This window comes from Tasmannia lanceolata, unplaced genomic scaffold, assembly GCF_043159265.1.
Source record: "Tasmannia lanceolata isolate RefF3 unplaced genomic scaffold, GAP_Taslan_0.1 ptg000013l, whole genome shotgun sequence".
Lineage (NCBI taxonomy): Eukaryota > Viridiplantae > Streptophyta > Magnoliopsida > Canellales > Winteraceae > Tasmannia > Tasmannia lanceolata.
This window is the reverse complement of record NW_027518690.1, coordinates 45,470,038-45,494,162: the sequence shown is the minus strand read 5'-3', so window position 1 is coordinate 45,494,162 and position 24,125 is coordinate 45,470,038. Positions and strand designations below refer to the sequence as shown.

Here is a 24,125-nt window from a genome sequence, read left to right as displayed (position 1 = left end):
ATCATGGCGGGATAAGCGAGATCCGTCGAAATCGTCCCATTAAATCATCGATATCGAAACTTTCTAATGTCTCAACTATTGTCAATATCATGGTTTAATAGTTTTAACCGTTGGCCCAAAATTGATCGAATCAGTTGGTTCATTCAGACCACCAATTTGCTCGATCTTTGGAAAAACGATCTACCGACGGAGATCGAAGGCTCGCATTGGTCGAAAATTCTGAAAACAGTACTTCTATGGCAATATTGGGCTTAAATGAACGAGAAAAAATCAGGGATTCCAAAGGCGAAAGAATTATCGGAATCGGATGCCAAAATCTCCGGAAAATGACATTTTTCCGTTTTCGAGAGAGTTCTCTCTCCTCACCCTCTCTCTCCTCTCACCACACGTTTTCCCAAGCTTGAGAAAACGTGGCTTGCTTACTCCTCCCCTATTGTTAGAGATTTGAAATAATTTTGGGCTAATTTTACAACCTTTGGAAAAGAGGCATGTGCTTCAAGCTTATTGGTCAAAAGGATTGCCTAAAACTAAAAGAGGCAAGTGTCATCTTCTAATTGAGTAGGGAATCATGCCAAATTTCCAGCATACACTCCCCTTTTGGACGTTTCTAATTGTTCTTGATTTGATTCTTTATTTGCAAAATTTTGTTGGGACACTTTGGCATTATCTTATACATTCCCTTTGTTTCTAAACTTTAGCATGAGATCTCCACCACACAAGATCTTTCTATTATTTAAAATGGGCTATATTTTGAGCATTTTCCATCTACTCCAAACGTTTCTAAAGATTTGGAAAAGAATGTTCTAGTCTTTTTCATCTATCTAAAGTGGAATTGACCCAAAATTAGCTAGACTGTTGCTAAAGGTGACCTCATTCCCACGTGAAGCTTGCTATCCAAGGAATTTCCCAATTTATAAAAGGAATATTCTAAGTTTTTCTCATCCCAACCATTATATTTGTTTCCAATTTTCAATACCTTGATCTCCACCCTTGTTTCCACTCTCCATCTTTAGTAACCCAAACATTCTCAACACCTATAATTGCCTCCATATTCCTCCCAAAGGAGGACGACAATCTCTCTCACCATCTCACACCAAAATACTCCCTCTCCCCTCATAAGTTCGTCCAACCAACCCCCATCTCTCCATTTCTTCATTTTTGGAACAGTACTTCGAAAGTAAGGAATCATCGTCTTCAAAAGAATTCAACAAAGAAATGATCGCCATCAAATTTCGGAAAAGGTAGGCCATATTTAGTTTTCTGTCTCGTCCCTAAATAAAAATGATCATGCCCATCTCTTAGATTTCAATATTGGAATTTTCGAAATTGGATTACAAAACCCAAAATCGAAATTTTCATAATTGAAAAATTGAAAGACTTGCTAGATTTGATTGGAAAAGAAGAGATTAGCATAAGTAATTAAAAGGTGAACTTGGAGCATTTATCGAAATGTCATTTTTTTTATCCTCACTCTCAGCTAAAAACCGAAAGATCTAAACCCCTGGTGCGCATATTATTAATTGAACTATGTGCTTGGCATGGTTGTAAGTCACTCAAATCTATTTTAAATATGCATGCCATGCTGCTGTACATGTTAATTCGGTTCCCTGTCTGTATCCCTCCAAAGGCCCCATGTGTTATGTAGCACATCTGGACTTGTCTGGTCAAACCCAGCCACACCCCATCCGATCGGACCCAACCCGTCCCAACTCGGTTCAGCCCGAACCCGTAACCCGAATCCGAACCCGCACAACCACCCACAGTCCCAATCCCGAGCCCGGAACCACAACCTGAACCTAATTTGACCCGATCCAACCTGGACCTAACCCAACCCAACCCAGTCCTACTAGGACCGAGACTCAGCCCCGACCCAAGCCGCGCCCCAACCTAGAGTCGCATCTCAACCCGAGTCCACCCTAACCGGAATCCATCCCCAAACAGCCCACTGGATTTTAGAATCCATCTCCCAAACAGCCTATTAGATTTTAAGATCCATCCCCAAACAACTACTAGAATATAAAATCCAGCCCAACTTGCCCAACCGTAGTAACATGACCAACATCAACCCATGATCATTCCATGCATCCCATCCCAAAGATCTAAACAGTACCCCTCCATAATCCTATAACCCACATACCCATATCCTATCCCATCTACAATCATCCCCATATATTCAACCGACCATACATCAACCATACCTCCTTTAATTTCATCATAACCAAAGAAGCCATGCCCACCCTCCCATCCAACAGCCCATATTAGCATACTTATCTTTGACCATGACCATTCTGTCATCTATATACCACACCATATCACCCATAGCCGAATCCTATATTCTAACCAACAGCACATGCACCCTCATCCCCACAGCAACCAGTTCAATCATGCATCCTACCATCCCATGAGCCATACCCCCATCATGTACCCTTGACCATCAGATCATAATCCGATTATCTCCCTCCCACCCGAGCACTCAATTACCCCCGCCTCTCTCTCTCTCTCTCTCTCATGGCCTTTTACCCTCTCTCATAATCCCACGCTCTCTCATAGCCTCTCTCGACCAACAGTAATGCCCTCACCCCAATGCACTCACGAGCCTAACCGGAGTCAACCCGAGTACAACCCCAAACCTGTCCTCGAACGCAAACCCCGACTTTAAATCCACAGCCGTATCCGAACCCGGGTCCAGCCCAAGCTAACCCAGGCTCAACCTGAGTCGACCCGAATCAGCCCAAGCCAACCCAAGTTGACCCAGGTTCAACCCGAGTCAAGCCAACCCGGACCAACCCGGTCCGGCTCAATCCGATCGGTCCATCCTGAACCCAGTCCGAACCCAACCCCAACCCAAACCGAACCCAATCCCGAACCCAACCCAAGCTCAACCCTGAACCCAACCCCAACCCGAACCGAACCCAATCCCGAACCCAACCCAAGCTCAACCCTGAACCCAACTTGTCTCAACCTAGAACCCAATTTGAGCCAACCTTACTCATAACCAAACCACACCCTTTAACATTGCACGAGTTGCACCTACATTCCCAATCAAGTTGCATTCTCATTCCAAACTCAAGTTCTCACCTCAATCTCAAATCCTAATTCAAAATCCAAGCTCCTTCCATGGAACTACGTGTGGCTTGATCCCCACTACGGGGTACGTAGGCAACTTGGCACCCCCAAGTTCAGTTGCTCCTTTCTTCTGCCTCTTTCATTTTTGACACCCTTCTTCATCTCTTCCATTCCCTTTTCACCATTTCCTTTTCCTTAAACCGTTTTGCATGTTAGAGGTTTCCTTTTGTTTAGTCGCATGATTAATTGCATGTTTAGATTTCTTTATTTATTATTTGTCCTCATCATATGCTTAGAAATCACATGTTTAGCCATCTTGCTAGTTGTGTTGCTTTGGTTTTTGCATGTTTAGTTACTTTGTTGAATTTGGAACTCTTTGGAATAAAAAAAAAAACCTTAAAGAATTTAAGAACTTACATCAAATTGGAAAACTTCAATTCAAAATCTAAACATCCAAATTCTTAAGTTTTAGGTTCTAGGATTGAAAAACTTAGAAGTGGCACTCTAGGTTCCCTAATAGAACTTTTGGATCCAAATTCTCACAAGAATACTAAAAATGCAACTTAGGTTCATTGCATTAGATCTAGGTTCATATAGCGTAGGTCACTTCACCTCAAATTAATTAATCAAATTCAACTCAAATCAAATCTCATCAATCTCAAAATAATCACATAGGCACATAGGCATGTAGTTGCATGTAGGATGCACTCCTGGCCCGCATGAGTCTAAACTGTGAACGACTAAACAATTAGAATGCACTTAGGTTAATAAAATTCACATTCTCCCCTTAGTTAAAATTAAATAATTAAAGCTTTTAAAAGTTAGGCAAGGTCGGTGCTATATACTTCGTGCGGTACACCTTCCGACCTCGTAACCAGGTAACTTACCCAGAACTCAAAGCGTAGACCAAATTAACAGAGTTAATCATGGGTCCTAGATCCCTAATCTAGGTGGCGACTCTGGTCAGTTGCTTCTTTCGTGAAGTCAGGATTTTTATCCTAAATTTATGGAAAAAGCAACCATATTCAAATCAAATGGACAAAAGCGCTATCATCATAAAAAAAAAACACCCTCGTGCGACCGACCTCCGGGACGGGATCCACACTAGCCTGAGGACCAGTGCGTCGTCGTGTGGGACTTGTAGTCCGTTGAGGTCTTCGGAGGAGAATGTGATGACTCGATCTTCATGGGGGGTCCGTCCGGGCTTTTTTGGAAGGCATTTCGAGGGAAAACACCCGCTCTACATACGCTCGCCGGCCAGCTGTTGTTGGTCCTCCCGCCGCTGGTCCGCCCGCTATAATGTTGATTTTTCCGATAATGGTAGGCGGCTGTTTGCGGGCCTGCGGCCATTCAGGGGTCTCTTCTTTCTTGGGGCGCTGGTGGCGGAGTGTGTCGTGTCTGCTGCGGGATCGGTGCCTGCTCCGAGAGCGATGCCTACTCAGGGATCGGCGTTGGCTTGTGGATTAGCGACGGCTACTGGACTGGCGCCTGCTGCGTGACTGTCGCCTGCCCCTGGGTTCGTCAGCGGGGTGATGGGCCTCGTGCGAGTTTTCGCCAGGGCTCCTGAGATATTGATTTAGGTGCCCTTCCTCGGCCAGTTTTTCTAACTGGAGCCGGAGGTAGAAACAATGGTCGGTTTCGTGGCCATGGTCCCCGTGGAATTCGTAGAACTTTCTTGTGGACCACTTCTTCGGGTCCGTGGCCATTCTCTTGGGGGGTCAGGAGACCCTGATCTCTGATAGCTAGCAGGACATGGGAGAGGGGGACCTTCAAGGGGGCACTTCCCAGTCTTTCGAAGACGGGGACGGGGTTCCAACTCATCTGTCTTTCCTCGGCCCGTGGCCTTATGGCCCTTCGGCCGTCGTTGCTTTTTCTTTCATCGGGGCCGGGCCAGCTCCGCTCTCGCTCGCAGGCTTCTTCTACCCGTACAAATTTGTCAGCCTTGGATTCAAGCTCCTGCAGGTCCCACGGTGGCTTGAGGGTAAGATGCAGCTTGAGATTCGGGTCGGTGGTAGCATGCTTCAGTGTTGCGACCGCTATTTGGACGTCCATGTTAGAAAGTTGGGCCAATTCGGCGTTGAATTTCAACATGAAGTCTCTTAGGGTCTCGTTTCTTCCTTGTCGGAGGGCTAAGAGGGCGTCTGTTGGATCGTGGCGAAGACGGTTGTTGGTGAATCTTGCGCTGAACTTCCTTCCGAATTCATGGAAGGATGCGATGGAGTCGGGATCCAATCTCATGTACCAGTCGTTAGCGGTCTTTCTTAACAGGGAGGCAAAGGCTCTGCACATAAATCCGTCTGACGTGCTCCGGTGCGTCATTACCCTTTTGAAAGTTTGGAGGAACTCAAGAGGGTCTGTGCTCCCGTCGTATAAACCGAAACGGGAGAGATCTATTCCTGCTTCCACTGGGGTCTTTAGGACCTCCGAGGTGAACGGGGATGCCGTTTCCCTCTCCCATTCGTCCAGGATGCCGTGGGCGTAAGGCTTTTTCATTTCCAGTTTTACTTCTCGTATTTGCCTCTGTAGGTCGGCTATCGGGTCCATGCCGGGGGGTTGCGCTGAGGTCGCTACCTCCTCTATCCGAGCTGAGGGTGGTCCCTGGAAACGAGTCATCCGGACAGGGGGGCACGGCTTAGCGTAGCTTGCTTCCCCTCGTTTCGCTGGTGCCCCCTAGCTGCGGGAGGCAAAGGGCTATTTGCCGATGGGGAGGGCGTCCGGCGGGCCGGTACTCGCCTTTGCCGGGGATGACGCTCCTCGGGCTGTTCCTCGTCACCTTCGTCGTAGGCTTCCGTCTGGTCATGCGTTGTCAGGGGCCTCTCCGGGGCCGGAGGTTCCGGCGGAGGCAAGCGTTGGAGCAACTCTTGGCGAAGTTCGTTGAACATCTCCATGGTGGGGACCATTTGCGGTGCACTGGAGGAGGGCTGGAGTCGGCTCGAGAGCGGCGAGTTTGGCTCCCGGGAACTTGAGGCGTGGGTCTGCGCGTGTTGGGCCTGGCTCCGGGTCATTACCCCTATTTCTTGTTGTTGGGTGTGATTTCTCATCGCCGTAAGGCGTTCAATACTCGACGAGTCCCACGGATGGCGCCATTATGATGGCATCGGAATCCAGGTCTGCGATCGCGCGGTCGGTAGAGAGCCTCCGCGGGGTCTGTAATCACAAACAAAGGGGGTCAGGGGGTCTGGGGTGGGTCCCGGATGACCACTTCGACACCCAAGTCAGATTCTTCGACCAGTCAATATAAAGGACAGCGAGAAGATGAGAGGGTTCGATCAAGTTTACCAAGGCCAAGGCGCAGGTTCTTTTCTTTGTGTGTGGGTGGATGGGTCGGAGGGGACTTAACAGGGAGAGTGGGATCAAGTTCCCGGCCCCCTCTGTTGTTACCTCGCCTCTTTCTTTTCCTGTTGTTTTGTGGGAGATCTGAGGGAAGTCTTCCAGAAAACGGATCCTTCTCTTCTTCCCTTCTCCCCCTTTTAAGGGGTGGCGTGCGGACCTTTTCATCATTATGGGGAGAAAACCTTCCTTCGCAGGATTGGGCCGTTCTCCTGTTCCGACGGCGCGCGTGGCTTCGCCGGATAATCCCCTCCATAATTTGTGATGATGAGGCTTGGACGGTGAGAAGGTGACACATGTCGTAATCATACGGCCTTGCCGTTTCTCAGCGCCTTTCCTCATGATGGTTTAGGCTTCGCTGGTGCATGGATGACATGTGGCGGGATTAGGGAGCAGCGCCATATTTATGTCCCATCACTTAAGCTTTTAAACTTGGATGTAGGAGTGTCAAAGGGCCGAGCCAGACCGGACCGGGCTGCTGTTGAAAGGTTTCATTTATAATTGGGTTTGGAGATCTGATCATTGATGTGCAATTCAAGTTGTCAGGTAAAAACCGGGTCCCGATGGGTTTACAATCTAACAACTCAAAACTCGGCCCAAACTGTCCTACAATGTGGGCCTTGACCTAAATGAGCAGGGTCACTGTATCGGCCCAGCCCATTCACACCCTTAGGGATTCTTTACTTTAAAAAGTATTAGTTGCAGACCTCTTACCTTTCCTTTTTTAGAGCATGACACACGAAAGATGCTCAAAAGCCCATCACAGCCATACACATTCTTCGCTTGTCCTGGGAGTTTGGAGATGAGGAGAGGAATCCCTACTTTTCCTTTTAATACATACCTTACTTGCATGGCTAAGAAGCCCAACTTTTTCTTTCTATTTTAACTCATTCTTCTTATTTCCTAAGTGCCCACAACATTAAAAATATAAACCCCCCAAAAAATAATACACCCACTCCCTTGAAGCCAACAATGGAAGCTACATTTTGCCTAGGCCAACACTACCACTGTCTCAAATCACCTCTTCTCTATGTCCCAAAACCAACCCCTATCAGATTTCATAGATCACCCACAATTCTTTCATTTTCCGAGAGAAATACACGTGCACGGTCAATGATCAACAAAACAGGGGCCCTAAGTGGGGCCATGTTTGTTTTGGTGATGTGTTCCAGTCCGAGGAAGGCTCATCTGACGGTGGTAATGGGAACACCTATGCCGGGGTCCGGGAGAGACGAGAGCCCTAACGATTTGAGTCCTTTTGGGGACAGACCCCCATCCTTGTCGGTCAGTCCTGCAGTAGTTCGCAAAAGATTATCCAATGCCAAGAATTTTCTTATTCCAATTCGTCCAAATTCACGGGAGGCAAAACAATTAGCAGAAATGCACCGAATATGTGTAATCTCTCTCTCTCTTCGAATTTGTAGTGGACAATCATGAAACCGAAATTATATGACGAATGGGCGTATAAACACGTAAAGGTGGTAGGCAATGGAAGTACCACCCTTGATATTTGGTCAACAGCAGCTTCTTAAAAAGTTAGCTGCTGTTGGATCAAATATAAAGGATGGCATGAGTACGTGTTTATACACTCATTCATCTTAAACTATATGATGAATGGGCATATAAACAGGTAAAGGTGGTAAGATGGAACTAGGCATTTTGTACGTGTCAATTTTGGAGATTTTATACGATGTGTGCTCTTGAAGTCCAGTATCATCCAAGCCATTCAATTGTTGAGCAACAATGTAAATAGGTTGTTCCTCTAGATAGTTTCCATAGGATGATCCTAACCCTCTGATCTATAATGGGATTTAAGGGATCTATAGCAGGATTTGAGGGGATGATTTATCAATAGATCGAACGGTTAAGATGATTCTATTGAGATGATTTACGGGGTACAGCCTAGTTACGTTGTTGCCCAACAAATGTGCTGTTTGGAGTAATCGGTTGTTTCACATGGGTAACAATCCCTAACCTTTTGGATCTGATATAATGGTTTAATTACAGGAGGAATCGACTCTTTTGGCAATGAATGCAAAGATTGATGAAGCACTGGAGAAAATAGGAAGAATCAGTTTTGCAGATAATCCACAGATTCAGCTATATATAGACACGATAACTAATGAAATTATCGACTACGAGGTAATACAATGTACCACTAGTTCTTCTTTTGAGGTTGGAATTTTAGGCGGATCCTTATAACTTTTTTATGGTGGGAGAAGCATGCATTCAAGCTAGCAAAGTCTGGAAAACAAGAAGGATATTCAAAGGATGAAATACAAGAAGAATCATTGGAATGGTGGGAGTTTCTTTTATACACTTATCTATCTGCACAAATAAGCATGTACAAGGTAACCTTTCATCTCCTCTTACCATATGATCCATGGCCTTGTACAAACCCAAATTAGACCTGATTCTCCGCCACAACATACGTGGGTCATGTTTACGTATGTGGGCCCCACAACGGAGAGGGCCCATTATGGATATACGCAACGTGCCACTCCTTTGTTAAACACTTCTTTGGTTCTACTGATAGAAAGAGTGTTCCTTAATTTTGATAATGTCCCTCATTTGTTAAAACACTTATTTGGTTCTAAGTGCATTTATTCTTCATTTAATTTTGTATGTGTGATATTATAAATGTACTTTGATGAGATGGTCCAATGGGGTGCCCTTGCAATCCGATTTTGAAAGGGTGCCTTCAGTTTAGCATTCCTCTTATATTTTGTTCGTACGTACAAGGCCGTGAAGTTTTTATACACACTAAAAGAGATTAAGGGTGCATTCACCTGCGACGTTGGAATATGCTATAGTTTCTCCTATTATATACACTAAACCTGTTTTTTTTTTTTTTTTTTGTTATTTTCCATTTTTTATGAAGTTTTTTATTGGAAAATTCTCCATGAAATCTTTTTAATTTGAATATTTTACATAGAAAATAAATTTTGTCGCATTTTCTAAGGCTACTCTTATTCCCACTACCACGTTTTCATAACAAGATAAACTCACCTTGTCAATGGTTTTTACAATCCCACAAAGCTCTCAGCAACCAATTAAAAAAGAAAAGGCTAGGTGATTTATTCCCATTATCAAAACAATGGTAGTGCTAATGTATATCAGTAGCCTTTTCTAAACTCATTTTACATGGAAATAATTTTACAAAATGAAATTTTTTTACCATATATATTTTCCAAGAAACTTTTTTCATACCTAATGCTTAGCATCGGTGAGGCCCACCATTTTATACCCATGCATAGCATGGGTGGGCCCCACCATTTTACACTTTTGATGTAGTGGCAAGGCCCTAGAGTGGGCCCATCATTTCTACCAAAACTCATGATTTGGGGTGGGGCCCACCATTTTACAAGTCATGTTTTGGTGAGATAGGGCCCACCATGCATTGTACAGTCTACACCCATGCATAGAGGATCTTATATCTAAGATATGGAACCTAATTAGATTAGCAAGCTTTTGTGTTGGCACCAGGATGCACTAGGGCTGTCAATAGATGGAAATCTTGACAACGCTGTGAAAGGGTTAAACAAAGCATTGGAAATGTTCAAATACTATATCGGGGACGCTGAGACTAACCAAAGACTGGATCAAATTGTAGACAATCTACAAATACTCACCTATAAGGTATCTCACAAACTTCCCTAGAATGAAGAAATCTTTACTTCTTTTATTTCTTATTCTGAGGGTGCCTTATTGTTACAGAAAGTGGCTTTAAAGCTGATGCTAGGTGGAAGGATAGACGAAGCAGTAACTTTGTTGAAAAAAGTTTACGAGCTCCCTAACAACACTGCAGAGATGAAGCTAGAGCTCGGCACTTTATTAGTTGAAATGCTCATTTACAACGTATAACCTTCTTTCTTAATTATAGAGAGCTTGGCCTGTATTTCAATGATGGGGCCCATCTATTTCGATGATCAGAACCGTTCATTTGTTACTTAGACTCCCCTCTATGGTCTGGATCATCTAACAAGCGGCCCCCCCAAGTGTACTTTTACCATCCATTTTTTTTTCCCATTTTTCATACTTATTACTTCACCACTGATTTTCAGGGAGACTATGAAGAAGCTCTGAAACAAGAATCTCTGCAGGAGCTTCGAGAAATTGGCGGTGGAAGGCCTGGTGTGAGTGGGATGGATGCTCGGCACAATTTATATCAGGTGAATCTCCCCCTCCCTCTCTCTATAGAATTATACAGCCAATATATCGTTATATGACTTTGTGTATCAATATATTGTGATATTTATAGTTGTTCCATGTGATTTCTTTTTAACTATAAGGCACAGTCACAATTTTGCAATACCAATCTCATCTCCACCACTGCCAACCATCGCTGTAACTCAGAAGAGGAAGAAGTAGAAAAGGATTTTGTTTTGGAACTCGTCCACACGGTCGTGTTTTGATACTGGGAAGAACTCACCTTTGTTTCTCAAAAATTTCAACTGGTGTCTAATTAACTGCTATTAATTACAATTCCAAAAAATCTATGTGCAGAAAATAAGAGAAATCTAAAACAAAGTGAGTCATCCTATTATCAAAACATGGTCAGCCTTTTTTCAGGGAAGTGATATTTACGGCCCTTTACCAATGACACCCAGCGCCAGTGTATCAATGACAAAAGGGAGGCTAATGTACTTGATGTCAACAAAATCTAGTGGGTTTGATTGCAAAGTACAATGTGCTAGGTGTGCAAGAGGGGCGTAAATATCATTTCCCTTTTTTTATCTATGGTACAAGATAGCATTTTTAAATATTTTTTAATTTTTTGATTAATAATTTATCATATATGGCGATATATTAATAGCATATGTTTTGCTTCATAAATCTTTACGTGCTCACCTTAAAGGCATAGAGAGAACCCCACAATGACCCTCTTTCTTTAAGATCTTGAGACCTTATTTTGAGTCCAAAACTGATTATTAGACTCAAAAATGCATTTAAGCCCCGTTTACTTTGGATTTTGAGCACCGATTGAGTCCAAAATTGAAAATTGGACTCAAAATAACTTTTAATTTTGAGTCCAATAATCAGTTTTGGATACACAATCACTTCTCAAAATCCAAAACAAATTTTGAGCCCAAAGTTCTGACTCCGAATCGATTCTCAAAATCAAAACAAAGGGGGTGCAAATATTGCTCTCCATTATCTTTTTTTGTTGTTTAGAGATGGCCAAAACAAAGTATAATGGTGTTTAATATTCTCTTCTTCAGGCTGCTTCATGTACACTTTTGGCATTGGAGGCTGAAAAAAAGTGGTCGGAGGCCCTTGATTGGTGGAAAACATTTATGACAGTGGAGCGCGTGATGGACATTTTCGCACCACAAGACCCCCCTGTTGATGCAACAATTAGGGAAGAGTTCAACCAGTTTAAAAATGACATGAATGACTTAAAACAGGCGATAGATGCAAAGAAAAAGAGGTAAAACATTTTTTAAAATCTGTGGGGCCCTTCTGCCTTAAACCTCCCTCTCTCTCTCTCTCTCTCTCATGTTTTGTGTCTGTAACAAGAAACATCATGTTGGAAAAGAAACTGCTATTCATCCATTTAAGCTGTTAAATTATTGTTATGCAATGTTTCCTTGACGTAAAATGGATGTAAAAATTTGTTTTACGCCCATTTTCCACTTAAAATTGCCATTAAATTTTATGCCGATTCAAGGGAGCCTTAAGAGTCCCCTTTGGATGGTCCAAAAAGTAGGAAAGTAAAAGCAATAGTACATTTTTTCCATTTTCTAGCTTTGTTTGGTTGCCAAATTTTCCAAATGCTAGCCATTTTGTAGTGTTTGACTCTCCTCTCAAAGCAAGAGAAAAGGGCAAATAAAGAAATGGGAATCCATATTCCATTTCTTCTGTATCCATATTGTTGGATTTGTGAAATGAAATCACCACATTTCCCAAGCCTGGGTCGACTTCTTTATCAAGGGGCTGATAAATCTCAGAATAAAGAATTGATTTTAATATTCCCTATTACTTTTAATTCACTTCGTTGGCGTATATATATACAAAAGAGAGTAACACATATCCTATAATTAGGATAGTGATTGCAGGAAAAAAGAATAGAAACTATACAATTTTGGGACCTAAATTGATGTAGAAGAGGAAAGGCTATATACATGGAATATACAGTGTAATCTGGGTGAGGATACAGCTATGTATCAAGTTGATTCTTTCCCAATATGCTGTGACAACCATTTCATATTCCAAGCCTTTCCCAATATGCTTTGACAGCCATTTTTATTTCCTAATACTCCCCCTCAAGTTGGAGTGTGAATGTTGAGCACACCCAACTTGCGAATGAGTGTATGGAATTGTGCAGCACCAAGAGGTTTAGTGAATAAATCGGCAAGATGTTCATGAGTAGGAATGTAGGCTGTACGAAGGAAGTCCGCTTGAATCTTTTCTCGAATGATATGGCAATCAATCTCGATATGCTTGGTGCGTTCGTGAAATATCGGGTTGGCGGCAATGTGCAAGGCAGCTTCATTGTCACAAAACATTAAAGCGGGTTGAGAATGCATCACTTGCAGATCACGAAGCAAATAAAGAAGCCAAGTGATTTCACAGCAAGTGGTGGCCATTGCACGATATTCGGCTTCGGCAGATGACGTAGAGACCGTGCTTTGCTTTTTGGATTTCCATGAGATAGGAGACGAGCCTAACAGGATGCAATATCTGGTGGTAGATCTTCGTGAGTCTTTACAACTAGTCCAATCAGAATCACAAAATGCCTGTAACTGAAGAGAGCTAAAAGATGATAAGAGAATGCATTGACCAGTAGATTGCTTGATATATCGGAGGAGACGATGTGCAGCTTCAAGATGTGACTGTCTAGGCTTGTCCATAAATCGGCTGAGCATTTGTACAGAAAATACTATGTCTGGGCGTGTAATTGTGAGATAAATTAGACGGCCAACAAGACGACGATAGCTGCTAGGATCGGGCAAGAGATCACCATCCAAGGATGTCAATTTAAGATTTTGTTCCATGGGGAATGTGACTGGTCGCGAGCCAAGAAAGCCAGTATCTTCCAAGATCTCAAGTGCATATTTGAGTTGAGAAAGATATATGCCCTGCTTTGAACGAGCTACCTCAATGCCTAAGAAATATTTAAGATTTCCAAGGTCCTTCAAGTTAAACCGACGGTTGAGAAATGCTTTGAGAGTAGTAATGGCAGAAAGATCATTTCCAGCAAGAATGATGTCATCAACATAAACGAGCACGGCTGTAAAAGAGGATCCTGAAAGCTGAGTGAAGAGGGAATAATCCGACTTAGATTGAACAAAACCCGCATCCATTAATGTAGTGGAGAGTTTGGCGAACCATTGACGAGGTGCCTATTTAAGACCATATAATGATTTATTGAGTTTGCAAACTCGTGTCTCCCCCTGAAGAGAAAAACCTGGAGGTAGTTGCATGTAGACTTCTTCTTCTAGATCGCCATGTAAGAAAGCATTGTTGACATCTAACTGATGTAGATGCCAGTGTTGGACAGCGGCCATGGCTAATAGGGTACGAAGAGTAACCAATTTGGCAACAGGAGCAACTGTTTCTTGGTAGTCCAAACCCTCTTTTTTACTATAACCCTTGGCAACAAGGCGCGCCTTATAGCGATCAACAGAGCCATCAGAGTTATACTTAATTTTGTAAACCCATTTACATCCAATGGGTTTTTTATGAGAAGGGAGAGGGGTGAGAGTCCAAGTGTGATTGTCCTCAAGGGCCCTTATTTCTGCCGCCATGGCTTCACACCATTTGGGATCACGAACAGCTTGGTGGAAAAACTTAGGTTCTGTGACAGAAGAGATTGCTACAGAGAATGCCCGATAAGATGGGGAGAGATTATCATAACACAAAGAATCAGACAAAGGGTGACAGGTATTTACTTGAGGGCTGGTCGTCGAGGTATGTGATGAATTGGGGAGAGGTTGCACGGCTAAGGTACAGTGATAGTCCTGGAGATAGCGCGGTGCTTTGGTTTGTCTTTTGGAGTGGCGTGTAGGAGGTGAAGGTGAAGGTGAGGTTGGTGGCGTCATGTTGGGCACATCATTATTGATGATGGGTGTTGTGGTGATGGGAAATTCAGTGCAATCCGTTACTGGTAACGGCAAGACAATGTTGGAAGATTCTATTGGAATTGTCTGAAAAGGGGTATCCAAGGAAAACACAACGCTTAGCTCGAGGATCGAATTTGGTGCTTTTTAATGCATGAGTTGAAGCATAGCAAACGCATCCAAATACCCTTAAGTGAGAGTATGGCGGTTTTGTATGAAATAATTTTTCATAAGGTGTTTGACCTGAAAGAATTGGTGTGGGAGTTCGATTGATTAAATATGCAGCGGTGAGTATACATTCGCCCCAAAACTTAATTGGTAGATGAGCCTGGAAACGTAATGCTCGTGCGACATTAAGTAGGTGGCGGTGTTTGCGCTCAACGACCCCATTCTGTTGTGGAGTGGCAACACTACTTTGCTGATGTATAATTCCTTTTTCAAGAAAAAAATTGCTCATGTTAAACTCTAAGCCATTATCAAAGCGGATTCGCTTTATCCTTTGATCAAATTGGTTTTCAATTAAGTTAACAAAAAACTGAAGGATTTGCCTAGTTTCTGATTTCTCTCTCATAAGGTAAACCCATGTGTTGCGAGTGTGGTCGTCCACTATAGTCAAGAAATAACGTGCACCACTAAGAGAGGAATTTGGTAACCTCCCCAAATATCACAATGGATTAAATCAAATGGTGCAACAGAAGTAATGGAACTTAAAGGAGATGGTGCACGTGTTTGTTTGGCAAGTGGACAAATGGAACAAAAATGTTCATTAGAAACACAAATATTAGGTACTGTTTGAGACTAGAAATGCAGGCACTTATTTGACAAATGTCCTAAGGGTCTGTGCCAGAGATCAAAGGAAGAAACCGAACAAGCATAACTACAAATTGTGCTAGTGGGACTCAAGAGATAGTACAGGCCATCCCGCTCTCTACCCGCTCCAATCATCATCCTCGAAGACCGGTCCTGTATGACACAAGAATCCGAAAAAAAGGTTAATGGCATAGGACATTCGTGAGGACCAATGAAGGTGATAAAATAACTATACCCACATGCGTAACTGGAGCATGACGTCCATCGGGTAATTTAACAGTGGATGAACCCAATGAAGATACCGATGTAAGGAGAGAAACAGAGCTGACCATATCGTATGTGGCTCCGGTATCAATAATCCAAGAAACTTGCTTAAAAGTGAGGATAAACTCAACGACATACCTGCTAAGTTTGCAGCCAAATGGTTGCTACCTGCCTGAGGTGGGTTAATCTGTTGCTTGTTGATTAAAGCACGTATTTTGTGGTACTCTTCGGGAGTGAAAAAAACACTGTCAGAAGATGATTCAGCACTAGGAGTGACATTGTTGGAAGCGACCACTTGATTGGCAGAACTTTGTGGTTGTGCTTTATAAAGTCTATGGCCCGGAGGATATCCATGCAATCGATAACATTTGTCAATGGTGTGGCCAGTCCAGCCACAATGTTTGCAAGTAGGCTTCGCCCATTTGGAACCTTTGTTTGAATTCTTCTTATCGATGCCTTGAGTGGGATGAAAGGGATTTTGATTCCGATTGGAGTTAGAAAAAAACGCAGCAGCATCTGTGACTTGTGAGTTTGTAGAGTAGACCTCTCGTTGCCTCTCTTCTTGTACTACAAGTGAAAAGACTCGGTTGATGGATGGAACTGGATCAAGGAGTAGAATCTGTCCACGTACACTTGAATAAGACTCATTCAAGCCCATCAAAAACTGAATCATCTTATCTTGTTGCTGGTATTCAAGCAACAACTTTTGAGCACCACAAGTGCATGTTGGAATGGGTCGAAGTGCTGAAAGTTCATCCCAAAAACTTTTCAGCTGGGTGAAATAATTTGCAATAGACATTAATTTCTTGGGCAAGGGATATAATGTCCCTTTGATTTTGAAAAATTCGTGGAGAATTAGTTTGAGAGAATCGTTCCTTAAGATCTGTCCAAATCTCATATGCTGTTTCAGCATAAATGACACTAGCTGCTAACTCCTTAGAGAGGGAATTAAGAAGCCAAGAGTTTACCATATTATCACAACGAACCCATTGAGCAAAATCTTCGTCTTTTGGATCTGTTGGCTTTTTTATTGAACCATCAATGAATCCAAGCTTACTCTTGGCATTGAGGGCCTTGATCATGGCCCTGCTCCACATGGAGTAATTTTCTCCATTGAGAACTTGAGAAACAAGCACAGTGCCAGGACTATCCGAATGATGCAAGAATAGAGGGTTGTTAAAATCAACGGTCTTAGGAACTGTATTCTTACTAGACTCTTCTAGAGTACTCATCTCCCAAAAATGGCTGTTACAGCAATACAAAAATGATTTAATGGGTAAAAATGGGACTAGCAGAAGGGGAGGCTCTCTTCATATGAAGAAAAAATGGCAGAACTTTGACCCAATAGCTCTGATACCATGATAAATCTCAGAATAAAGAATTGATTTTAATATTCTCTATTACTTTTCATTCACTTCGTTGGTGTATATATATACAAAAGAGAGTAACACATATCCTATAATTAGGATAGTGATTGCAGGAAAAAAGAATAGAAACTATACAATTTTGGGACCTAAATTGATGTAGAAGAGGAAAGGCTATATACATGGAATATACAGTGTAATCTGGGTCAGGATACAGCTATGTATCAAGTTGATTCTTTCCCAATATGCTGTGACAACCATTTCATATTCCAAGCCTTTCCCAATATGCTTTGACAACCATTTTTATTTCCTAATAGGGGCATTCTTGGAATGTGCTTTAGAAGTCAACTAAAAGGGGCTTCTATAATTAGTTGGTGGCTTGATTCTAAAGGAGAATCGGGGCTCTCTCTCTACAAGGAAAGAGTGTTTCTTTCTGGAAGAATTTTTCTTCTTCTTCTCTTGCAAGAGCTTAGATCCAAGGTTATTGGGTTTCTTTTATGGTGTTTTCTAGGTTATGAAGACATTCTAAAGAGGGAATTGGGTTTTTGCTTGGGTTGCAAGAAAAGGGTGTTGTTGGGGGGTTTTCACTGACGTTGGATAGGTAAGGGTTGTATTTTCTTATCCTCGTTGGTGAATTTCTACTTGCCGGATTCCCCGTGGACATAAGCCAAGTTCCGAATCACGTAAATCTCTTATGTCTCTTCATTTCATGTTTTATTTCTTTATTTCACTACACTTGAATCTCTTAGTGGAAACTACTCAAAGCAAACAATAATATATAGTTGTTGGTAACCCATAGAATTGGCCCAAACAAGTTTGTGCAACCATGGTTTTAATTTCGACCAAAACCGAAATGGGGTATACTCGAAGCGGTGCTTTCTTTCGACCGAAATTTCGTTTATCCTGAAATTTCGTCCGAAATTTAAGGGATTTCACCCAAAAATCTCGATTTTTTATATCTATCTAATATTTCCCTGAAATTTTGGTCGAAATTATCGAAATTCTTTATGATAGAAAATACTCTTTTATTTGATTTCGTGGGATTTCGCTTGAAATTTCGGCTTCAGTGAGGACCGAAACACATTCCGAAAATGAAATTTGAAACCATGTGTGCAACAATTCAAGTGTAGTAAAATAAAGAAAGGCAACAACAAATCTAGACACATAAAAGATTTACATAGTTCAGCACTTGGCCTACATCCAGAGTAATGCGACAATTAAAAATTCACTAAGAAGAATGAGAAATTGCAAACATTGTTGAAAACCCATTCCTCTCTTCACAATGTCTTCACAGCTCGGAAAACACCATAAAAGTAACCCAATAATGTTGTGTTATGACCCGGTTAGAACTCACCCATAAAAGCTAGACATTAAGGCGAGGGTGCCCTTATAAGCCCATCCACATCCATTCACTTTTCTAATGTAGGATCTTTGCTTTTGCATGGAACCCCTAACAATCTCCCCATCCACACGGAAGCAACGTGGACAATCTCGCCCCTCAAAGCGGGAGCAATGTAGGAGCTACGAGATCTTCCCTAGGGATATTTCCATCCCTTAAGGTACACCAAAGTTATCGAGATCTTCCCTGAGGGATTTTTCCGTCCTCAGGAGGCACACAATTGTTACCATGCCCAGGTTCTAATACCACTTGTTGGGAATGGGGTAGAACTCACCCTCTAAAGCTAGCCATTAAGGAGAGGGTGCCAAGTCCTTATAAGCCCATACACATCTATTTACTTTTCTGATGTGGGATCTTTGCATTCGGATGGTACCCCGACACCATGGATCTAAGCTCTTGGAAGAGAAGAGAAAGAAAACTGTACAAAGAGAAACACTCTTTTCTCGTACACAAAGAGCACTAACTCATACTTGAAAATAAATCCCCAACTAAAGATACAAGCCCTCTTTAGCGGGTCATAGGCATTGTCTCGCATATTTAAAAAAATGCCCACTAATAAAGAAGTTAATCCCAAACTTAAGAAATGTAGTGATTTATAATCACTGATCCAACAAATGATGTCACCAATTCATCAACAGCCACCTCAGATGAGTTATTAAATAAATGAGACAAAATCTGCTAAAAAGTGAGCTTGTGTGGCTGTTCTCTCTTGCAAAAGTGAGTTGTAAAATGGCTTTCGTAGAAATTTCCTAGCAAATCCTAGAAAATAATCAATAGATGGGAGCTTGCTTTTTCCAAGGTCGGTGGAAGTTGGTTTTCATAAATACCTAGAAGTGACATTTTTTCGAGCAGATTTTGTTTGAGGGCTTGCTTTTTCCAAGGTGGGTGTAAATTAGTTAGACTCGATACTCTAAAGTGTATATATATATATATATATATATATATATATATATATATATATATATATATTGATTTTGTTTATTGCTTTTGGTTTCTCACATTTCAGTCTTCTCCCCACATCTTCAAAAGGTAAGATTCGCATCCGCTTCCTTCAACTGCTTTTGGGATTGCTCTTTTTGTCTTTAACAGCCCTTCTTTTGAGCTGTTGGAGGAGGAGCTCTGCCCAACACTTTTGAGATTGTGTCTGTACTCCACAGCTATGTGTTCAAAAACTTGTACCTCAAACATATTGATTTTGATCTTTGGGGTCATGAGATCTCTTACATAAGCAAAAGCCAACTGATCTCGTGGATTAAAAGCCTCCAGTTCATTGAATAGGAGGCAGGAGAACAGATTGCTACCAATTCCATGTCTCCTTATTATCAGAGCAGTATCAGGAACATCTGCATCACAAACAAATTAGTTGAAAAGCTTTGTAAGCTAGGCCAAACCCCAAACCTAAAACAAAGAGGAGAAGAAGAAGAAGAAGGGGCGTGGATATTATTCTCTAACGCCTATGAGCAGCGACCATTATAATTGTAAATTAGGGAGCAGTGTCATTACTAAAACAAGGGTCTCTGGGTATTATTTCCATTAAAAATAAGGACATATGTGTGGATAGGTATAGTAAAAAGGGTACAAAAAACCTCTTTTAATCGGTTGTGTTGAAATTACTGTGAGTAGATTTGCATTCTTTTCTTGGCTTTGTTGAAAGAAAAAGAAAAAAATTTTGTGAATGTCTCTAAGTCCATTTTTCAATTATGTTATATTTGTGAAGGTAAGGTGGGCATTTTTTCAAGAGAAATAAATTGTCTTCCACTGACATATCTCACATAAGACTAAGAACAGAAGCATTGAATCCAAACAAAACCCATAATTTTAAACAAAGTAGAAATCTATTTTAGTGTTCAAAAACAAGAAAAAATGTTAGAATATATAAATGTGAATTGATGATGGCACTCCCTGTTTCACTATTGGCACTCCACGCCTCACTTGGTACTTTTCTAATGAGGTTTTACAAGCTGTTGCAATTTCCAAGATACTCTTAACAACCAATCAGAATAGTGGTTAATACAGTGTGGAGTGTTATTATCCAAACAGGGGAATGGGGATATCATTTCCTCATATAATTATAGTTCAGTGCATGGATGCTATGTATGTATTGTTATAGTATATCAGATCAGATCTGACCGTTGGATCATTAGGGTGGTAAATTAAACAGCTTAGTATTAATTTTTAGTTATGTTTAGAATTTCAAATTGGTAAGTGATATGTTTGACTCTTTTGTTTATTTTGAACAGCCCACTTTAGTGTGCTTTTACACTACAGGAGACTGTCCCTAGTAAAAAAAAAAGGGGCGAATATATTACTTCCCTTTCAAATATGGGTAGTTTTAGTAGTTTTGCAGAGGTAGTTTTGCACATTCATATCATTCATGTGAATCCTCTATAAATAGAATAAAAGGTCACCCAAGACATTAAGGGGTTCTCTTCATACTTTTTCTACGATTTTAAACTCTTTCATGTGAATATGACTCTACTCACCTGTAGTATATGGGAGTTTCTTTGATGTCCATGGCTGCAACCCATTCTCACAATAAATCTCCATTTGCATCTTCAAGGATTCAATGTCGTCCCATTTCCTCCATCTTCCAGTTGCAATTGCCTCTTCCATAGTGTGAATATTGTAAGGGTGTTTGGAAAGAGCCAAGTCGGAATTTGTCGAAATAACAAGGGAATGAATTAACAGTAACGGGTCTACTGTTAGTTGTAGCTTTGCATCCAACCAAATGCTGAATTTTGAGTTTGGAAAGAGCCTGTGAATCAAATGTTTGGGTATTACTCCATTCATAGCAGAATTTTTGTAAGGCAATTGACCATGAACTCTTACTATTTTCCATGCCCCTATACTATCTTCCTTTTCTTTGTTTAGAAGAATGTTGTGAGAATTAAGTCCGCCGAGAGTTGAATCATCTATGAACATGAAGAAACAAACTAGTTCTAATGTCTTTGCCCCTAAGCCTTTTGGCTGTCGGATTTTGTCGTGATCACCAAAAATAGCTGAAACCACTACCACTTCTCTGCAGTCCTCCATGGCTACTCTATCTGAATTCAATAACAGAATGAGGAAAAAAAAGACCCAATAACTATAATTTATGCAGTATAGTAGAAGATAGATCAAGTTAAAGAGAATTAAAATTACATCAGTCACTGAAGAAATTGATGAGATTATTTGCAATGCAAGAGTTCCAACAAGACCATATGTTTCATTCCAAGTAAAAAAAAAAGACCAAAATGTTGTTGCCCAGAATAAAGAAAATTAAAATTGCAACAGAAATTGATGAGATTCTTTGCAATTGAAGATTTCCAAGCAACCATATATTTTATTCCTAGTAAAAAATTGCTATAGCTCAGATTAGAGAGGATTAAAATTGCAGCAGAAATTGATGAAATTCTTTGCAATGGAAGATTTCCAGGAAACCATATATTTCCTTCCAAGAGTAAAAAAAAACAAAATGATGTTATTTTTCTTTATTTATTCTTACCAGTCGAATTTCTTCTCATCTACAATACCACTATTTGAATAAAAAAAGATGCTACAGTCAACATTTTATTCCCATTTGGATTCATTCATTTTTATTTTTATTTTTGTCTTTTTGCTGGTGCGAAAATTGTGGTTATTCAGATCTTTCTAGAAATATCAAGACTAATCTGGTTGTTTTATGTAAAACATCATAGAGAAAGAAAGGCATGGAAGCAAAATTCATAGTGGATTGAATTAATTGAATTTTACAAAAAATTCTGAAATTTTTATCATTTCCTGACTTATCATGGGCACTTCTTCAATTATTCTTACCTAAAAGAAAAATTCAGAGAGGATCGAATTAATTGAATTTTACAAAGATTCTGGAATTATCATAAGCACTTCTTCAATTACTCTTATCTAAAAGCAAAATTCAGAGAGGATTGAATTAAATGAATTTTCCAAAATATTCTTGGAATTTTATCATTTCCTGAATTATCATAAGCACCTCTTCAATTATCCTATCTAAAAGCAAAATTTAGAGAGGAATGAATTAATTGAATTTTTCAAAAAATCTGAAAATTTGATCAATTCCTAAATTATCATCAGCAATTCTTCAACTATCCTATCTAACCAATCTCATCCTAAGAAAAAATCTATATCAGATTGAAAAGCATAGAAATACTACCATCAGGAGATTTATGTTCAAATCAAACTAACCAGAATCTGTGACTGGAAATTCTTTCATAAATCCACAAGGAATCTCCATTTGATCATCACTATGATTAAAATAAGATTTCCTCTTCTGGGCACTAAAATTCCCACCAAAATTCTCTCCCTTTTCTGATAAATATCTCAAACCAGATGAAAAAGATGAAGAATTCCTGCACAAATCTTTGATCTCGTCCAAAATCAATCCATAATCTAAACAAAAGAACAAAAACCCATTAATAAAAACCCAAATTCAGATTGATATGATGACTGAAGAAGGAGAATTGGATGAAATTTCGAACCTGAGAAATATATGGCGGAGGTGCATGAGGAATGGACGGTTGGGATTGCATATTTGTGTTCTCCATAGGTGGTGGGGTAAGTGAATTGGGTACGTTGGATGGGATCCAACGGTAGAGATGCAAAGATGCATCTTGTTGGGTAGAGAGAAGCATAGAGAGAAAGAAAGAGAGTGGTGAAGAGATATAGAAGAGAAAAACAGAGGAGTTTGGATTGGAAGAGGAGAGGTGTTGGCATTAGTCTTTCTCTTTTGTTTTGTTTTTTTTTTTTTTTTTTTTTGCCCTTTTTTTGGTTGAAAGATAGCTTAAAATAAGATAATTAATACCAAATATGCCCCTACTAGTAGATTATAATGGTGCTTGTGCATTTAATAACCTTTCTTGTGGTTAACAATGACCTGGCATTACACTTGTCATTTTGGAATATAGGAATTTTTACTGGACCTTTAATTAAGGTAACTGATATTGGCACTGTAATGTTCTGATAATTGCACAAACTCAGCTTGTCTTGGATTTTGAGAGCTTTTTGGGAATTTTAATAACCTTTGAGGTTTGAACCCTGGTTAAATAATAAATGACAAGGTGAGTTAGTTCAATTATCAAAACATGGCACCGCCAATAACAGTAGTTTAGTTAATTGGGATTTGCTAGGCAATTCTGCGGAAACCCATTTCGCGGTTGGCTTTTGCACGTGAGAAAATCCACCTGGTATGAATAGAATGAATAAGACAAAATCTGCCAAAAAGTGTCCCTGCGTGATTGTTCTCACATGCAAAAGCCAGCTGCGAAATGGCTTTCCGCGAAATGGCCTAGCAAGTCCCTAATTAATTATTGAAAAATTCCAAAAAAAGGTTCAAGGAATGAAGGCCCCACAGAAAAATGGAAACTTGCCACTGTTGGCTATGGTGGCATTTGTGTAACATGTGGCCTCCTCAAAAAAGTTGCATTAACTGCTGTGAAGTTATATAGTGGCCCCCTTTTCTTACTTGGAACAGCCCTTCTAGTGTATTTATGACTACTTTTTTGCACTAGAGGGGCGGTCCCGAGTAAAAAATAAGGAGAATATATAATTTCCCCAAACTACCCCTGGGACATGTGGGTCATGGCGTCATGCCTAAGTTCTTTAAATTCCTAGGGTAATAAGATTAAGACAGAGACATGAAGAGGGGAAACCGGGTAGTCGTGGTTACTTTTGCAGTTTGCGTAAACAAAATGGGTATATATATACTAGGTTAGCTACTGACATTGGAACTGCCTTGTTTTGATAATAAGACGAAATCACCTTGTCTTTTATAATTTAGCCAGCTATCAAAGGTCATTACAATTCCCAGCAAACTCTCAGAGCCAATTAAAAATA

General features: G+C 40.8%; 3 protein-coding genes across 4 annotated transcripts; 1 reads left to right on the top strand and 2 right to left on the bottom strand.

Moving 5' to 3' along the window:
* The first annotated feature begins 1,011 nt into the window (after window positions 1–1,011).
* Window positions 1,012–11,939, top strand: LOC143889250 (uncharacterized). 2 transcript variants are annotated; one of them, XM_077393424.1, is made up of 7 exons: window positions 1,012–1,241; window positions 8,404–8,538; window positions 8,619–8,747; window positions 9,883–10,035; window positions 10,114–10,254; window positions 10,461–10,568; window positions 11,619–11,938. In XM_077393424.1, exons 2-7 carry the CDS (start codon window positions 8,425–8,427, stop codon window positions 11,829–11,831), a joined length of 858 nt encoding a protein of 285 aa, XP_077249539.1. In that variant the 5' UTR covers window positions 1,012–1,241; window positions 8,404–8,424; the 3' UTR covers window positions 11,832–11,938. The 2 variants fall into 2 exon arrangements, with proteins under 2 accessions (XP_077249539.1, XP_077249537.1); XM_077393422.1 differs by lacking the exon at window positions 1,012–1,241 and adding an exon at window positions 7,317–7,791 and having other exon boundaries at window positions 11,619–11,939.
* Window positions 11,940–16,285: 4,346 nt separating this feature from the next.
* On the bottom strand, window positions 16,286–16,765 carry LOC143891317 (uncharacterized). The gene has a single exon (XM_077395917.1). It carries the CDS (start codon window positions 16,763–16,765, stop codon window positions 16,286–16,288), a length of 480 nt encoding a protein of 159 aa, XP_077252032.1.
* Window positions 16,766–18,034: 1,269 nt separating this feature from the next.
* Window positions 18,035–23,060, bottom strand: LOC143890277 (alkaline ceramidase TOD1-like). Its single transcript, XM_077394907.1, has 5 exons — window positions 22,772–23,060; window positions 22,479–22,682; window positions 20,780–21,340; window positions 19,250–19,639; window positions 18,035–19,213 (listed from the first exon to the last, which is right to left on the bottom strand). The coding sequence occupies exons 1-4, from the start codon at window positions 23,004–23,006 to the stop codon at window positions 19,299–19,301; spliced, it is 1,341 nt and encodes a 446-aa protein (XP_077251022.1). The 5' UTR covers window positions 23,007–23,060; the 3' UTR covers window positions 18,035–19,213; window positions 19,250–19,298.
* Window positions 23,061–24,125: the final 1,065 nt, after the last annotated feature.

Excerpts from the sequence above, each read along its gene's own strand:
- LOC143889250 (XM_077393422.1), top strand. The coding sequence starts at position 7,369 with ATGGAAGCTACATTTTGCCTAGGCCAACACTACCACTGTCTCAAATCA. Across the intron at positions 8,748-9,882 it reads CACAAATAAGCATGTACAAG|GATGCACTAGGGCTGTCAAT; the intron begins GTAACCTTTCAT and ends TGTTGGCACCAG. Across the intron at positions 10,036-10,113 it reads TACAAATACTCACCTATAAG|AAAGTGGCTTTAAAGCTGAT; the intron begins GTATCTCACAAA and ends TTATTGTTACAG.
- LOC143891317 (XM_077395917.1), bottom strand. The coding sequence starts at position 16,765 with ATGAGTACTCTAGAAGAGTCTAGTAAGAATACAGTTCCTAAGACCGTT.
- LOC143890277 (XM_077394907.1), bottom strand. The coding sequence starts at position 23,006 with ATGCCAACACCTCTCCTCTTCCAATCCAAACTCCTCTGTTTTTCTCTT. Across the intron at positions 22,683-22,771 it reads CTCCGCCATATATTTCTCAG|ATTATGGATTGATTTTGGAC; the intron begins GTTCGAAATTTC and ends TCTTTTGTTTAG. Across the intron at positions 19,640-20,779 it reads GAAACTCCCATATACTACAG|ATGTTCCTGATACTGCTCTG; the intron begins GTGAGTAGAGTC and ends TTTGTGATGCAG.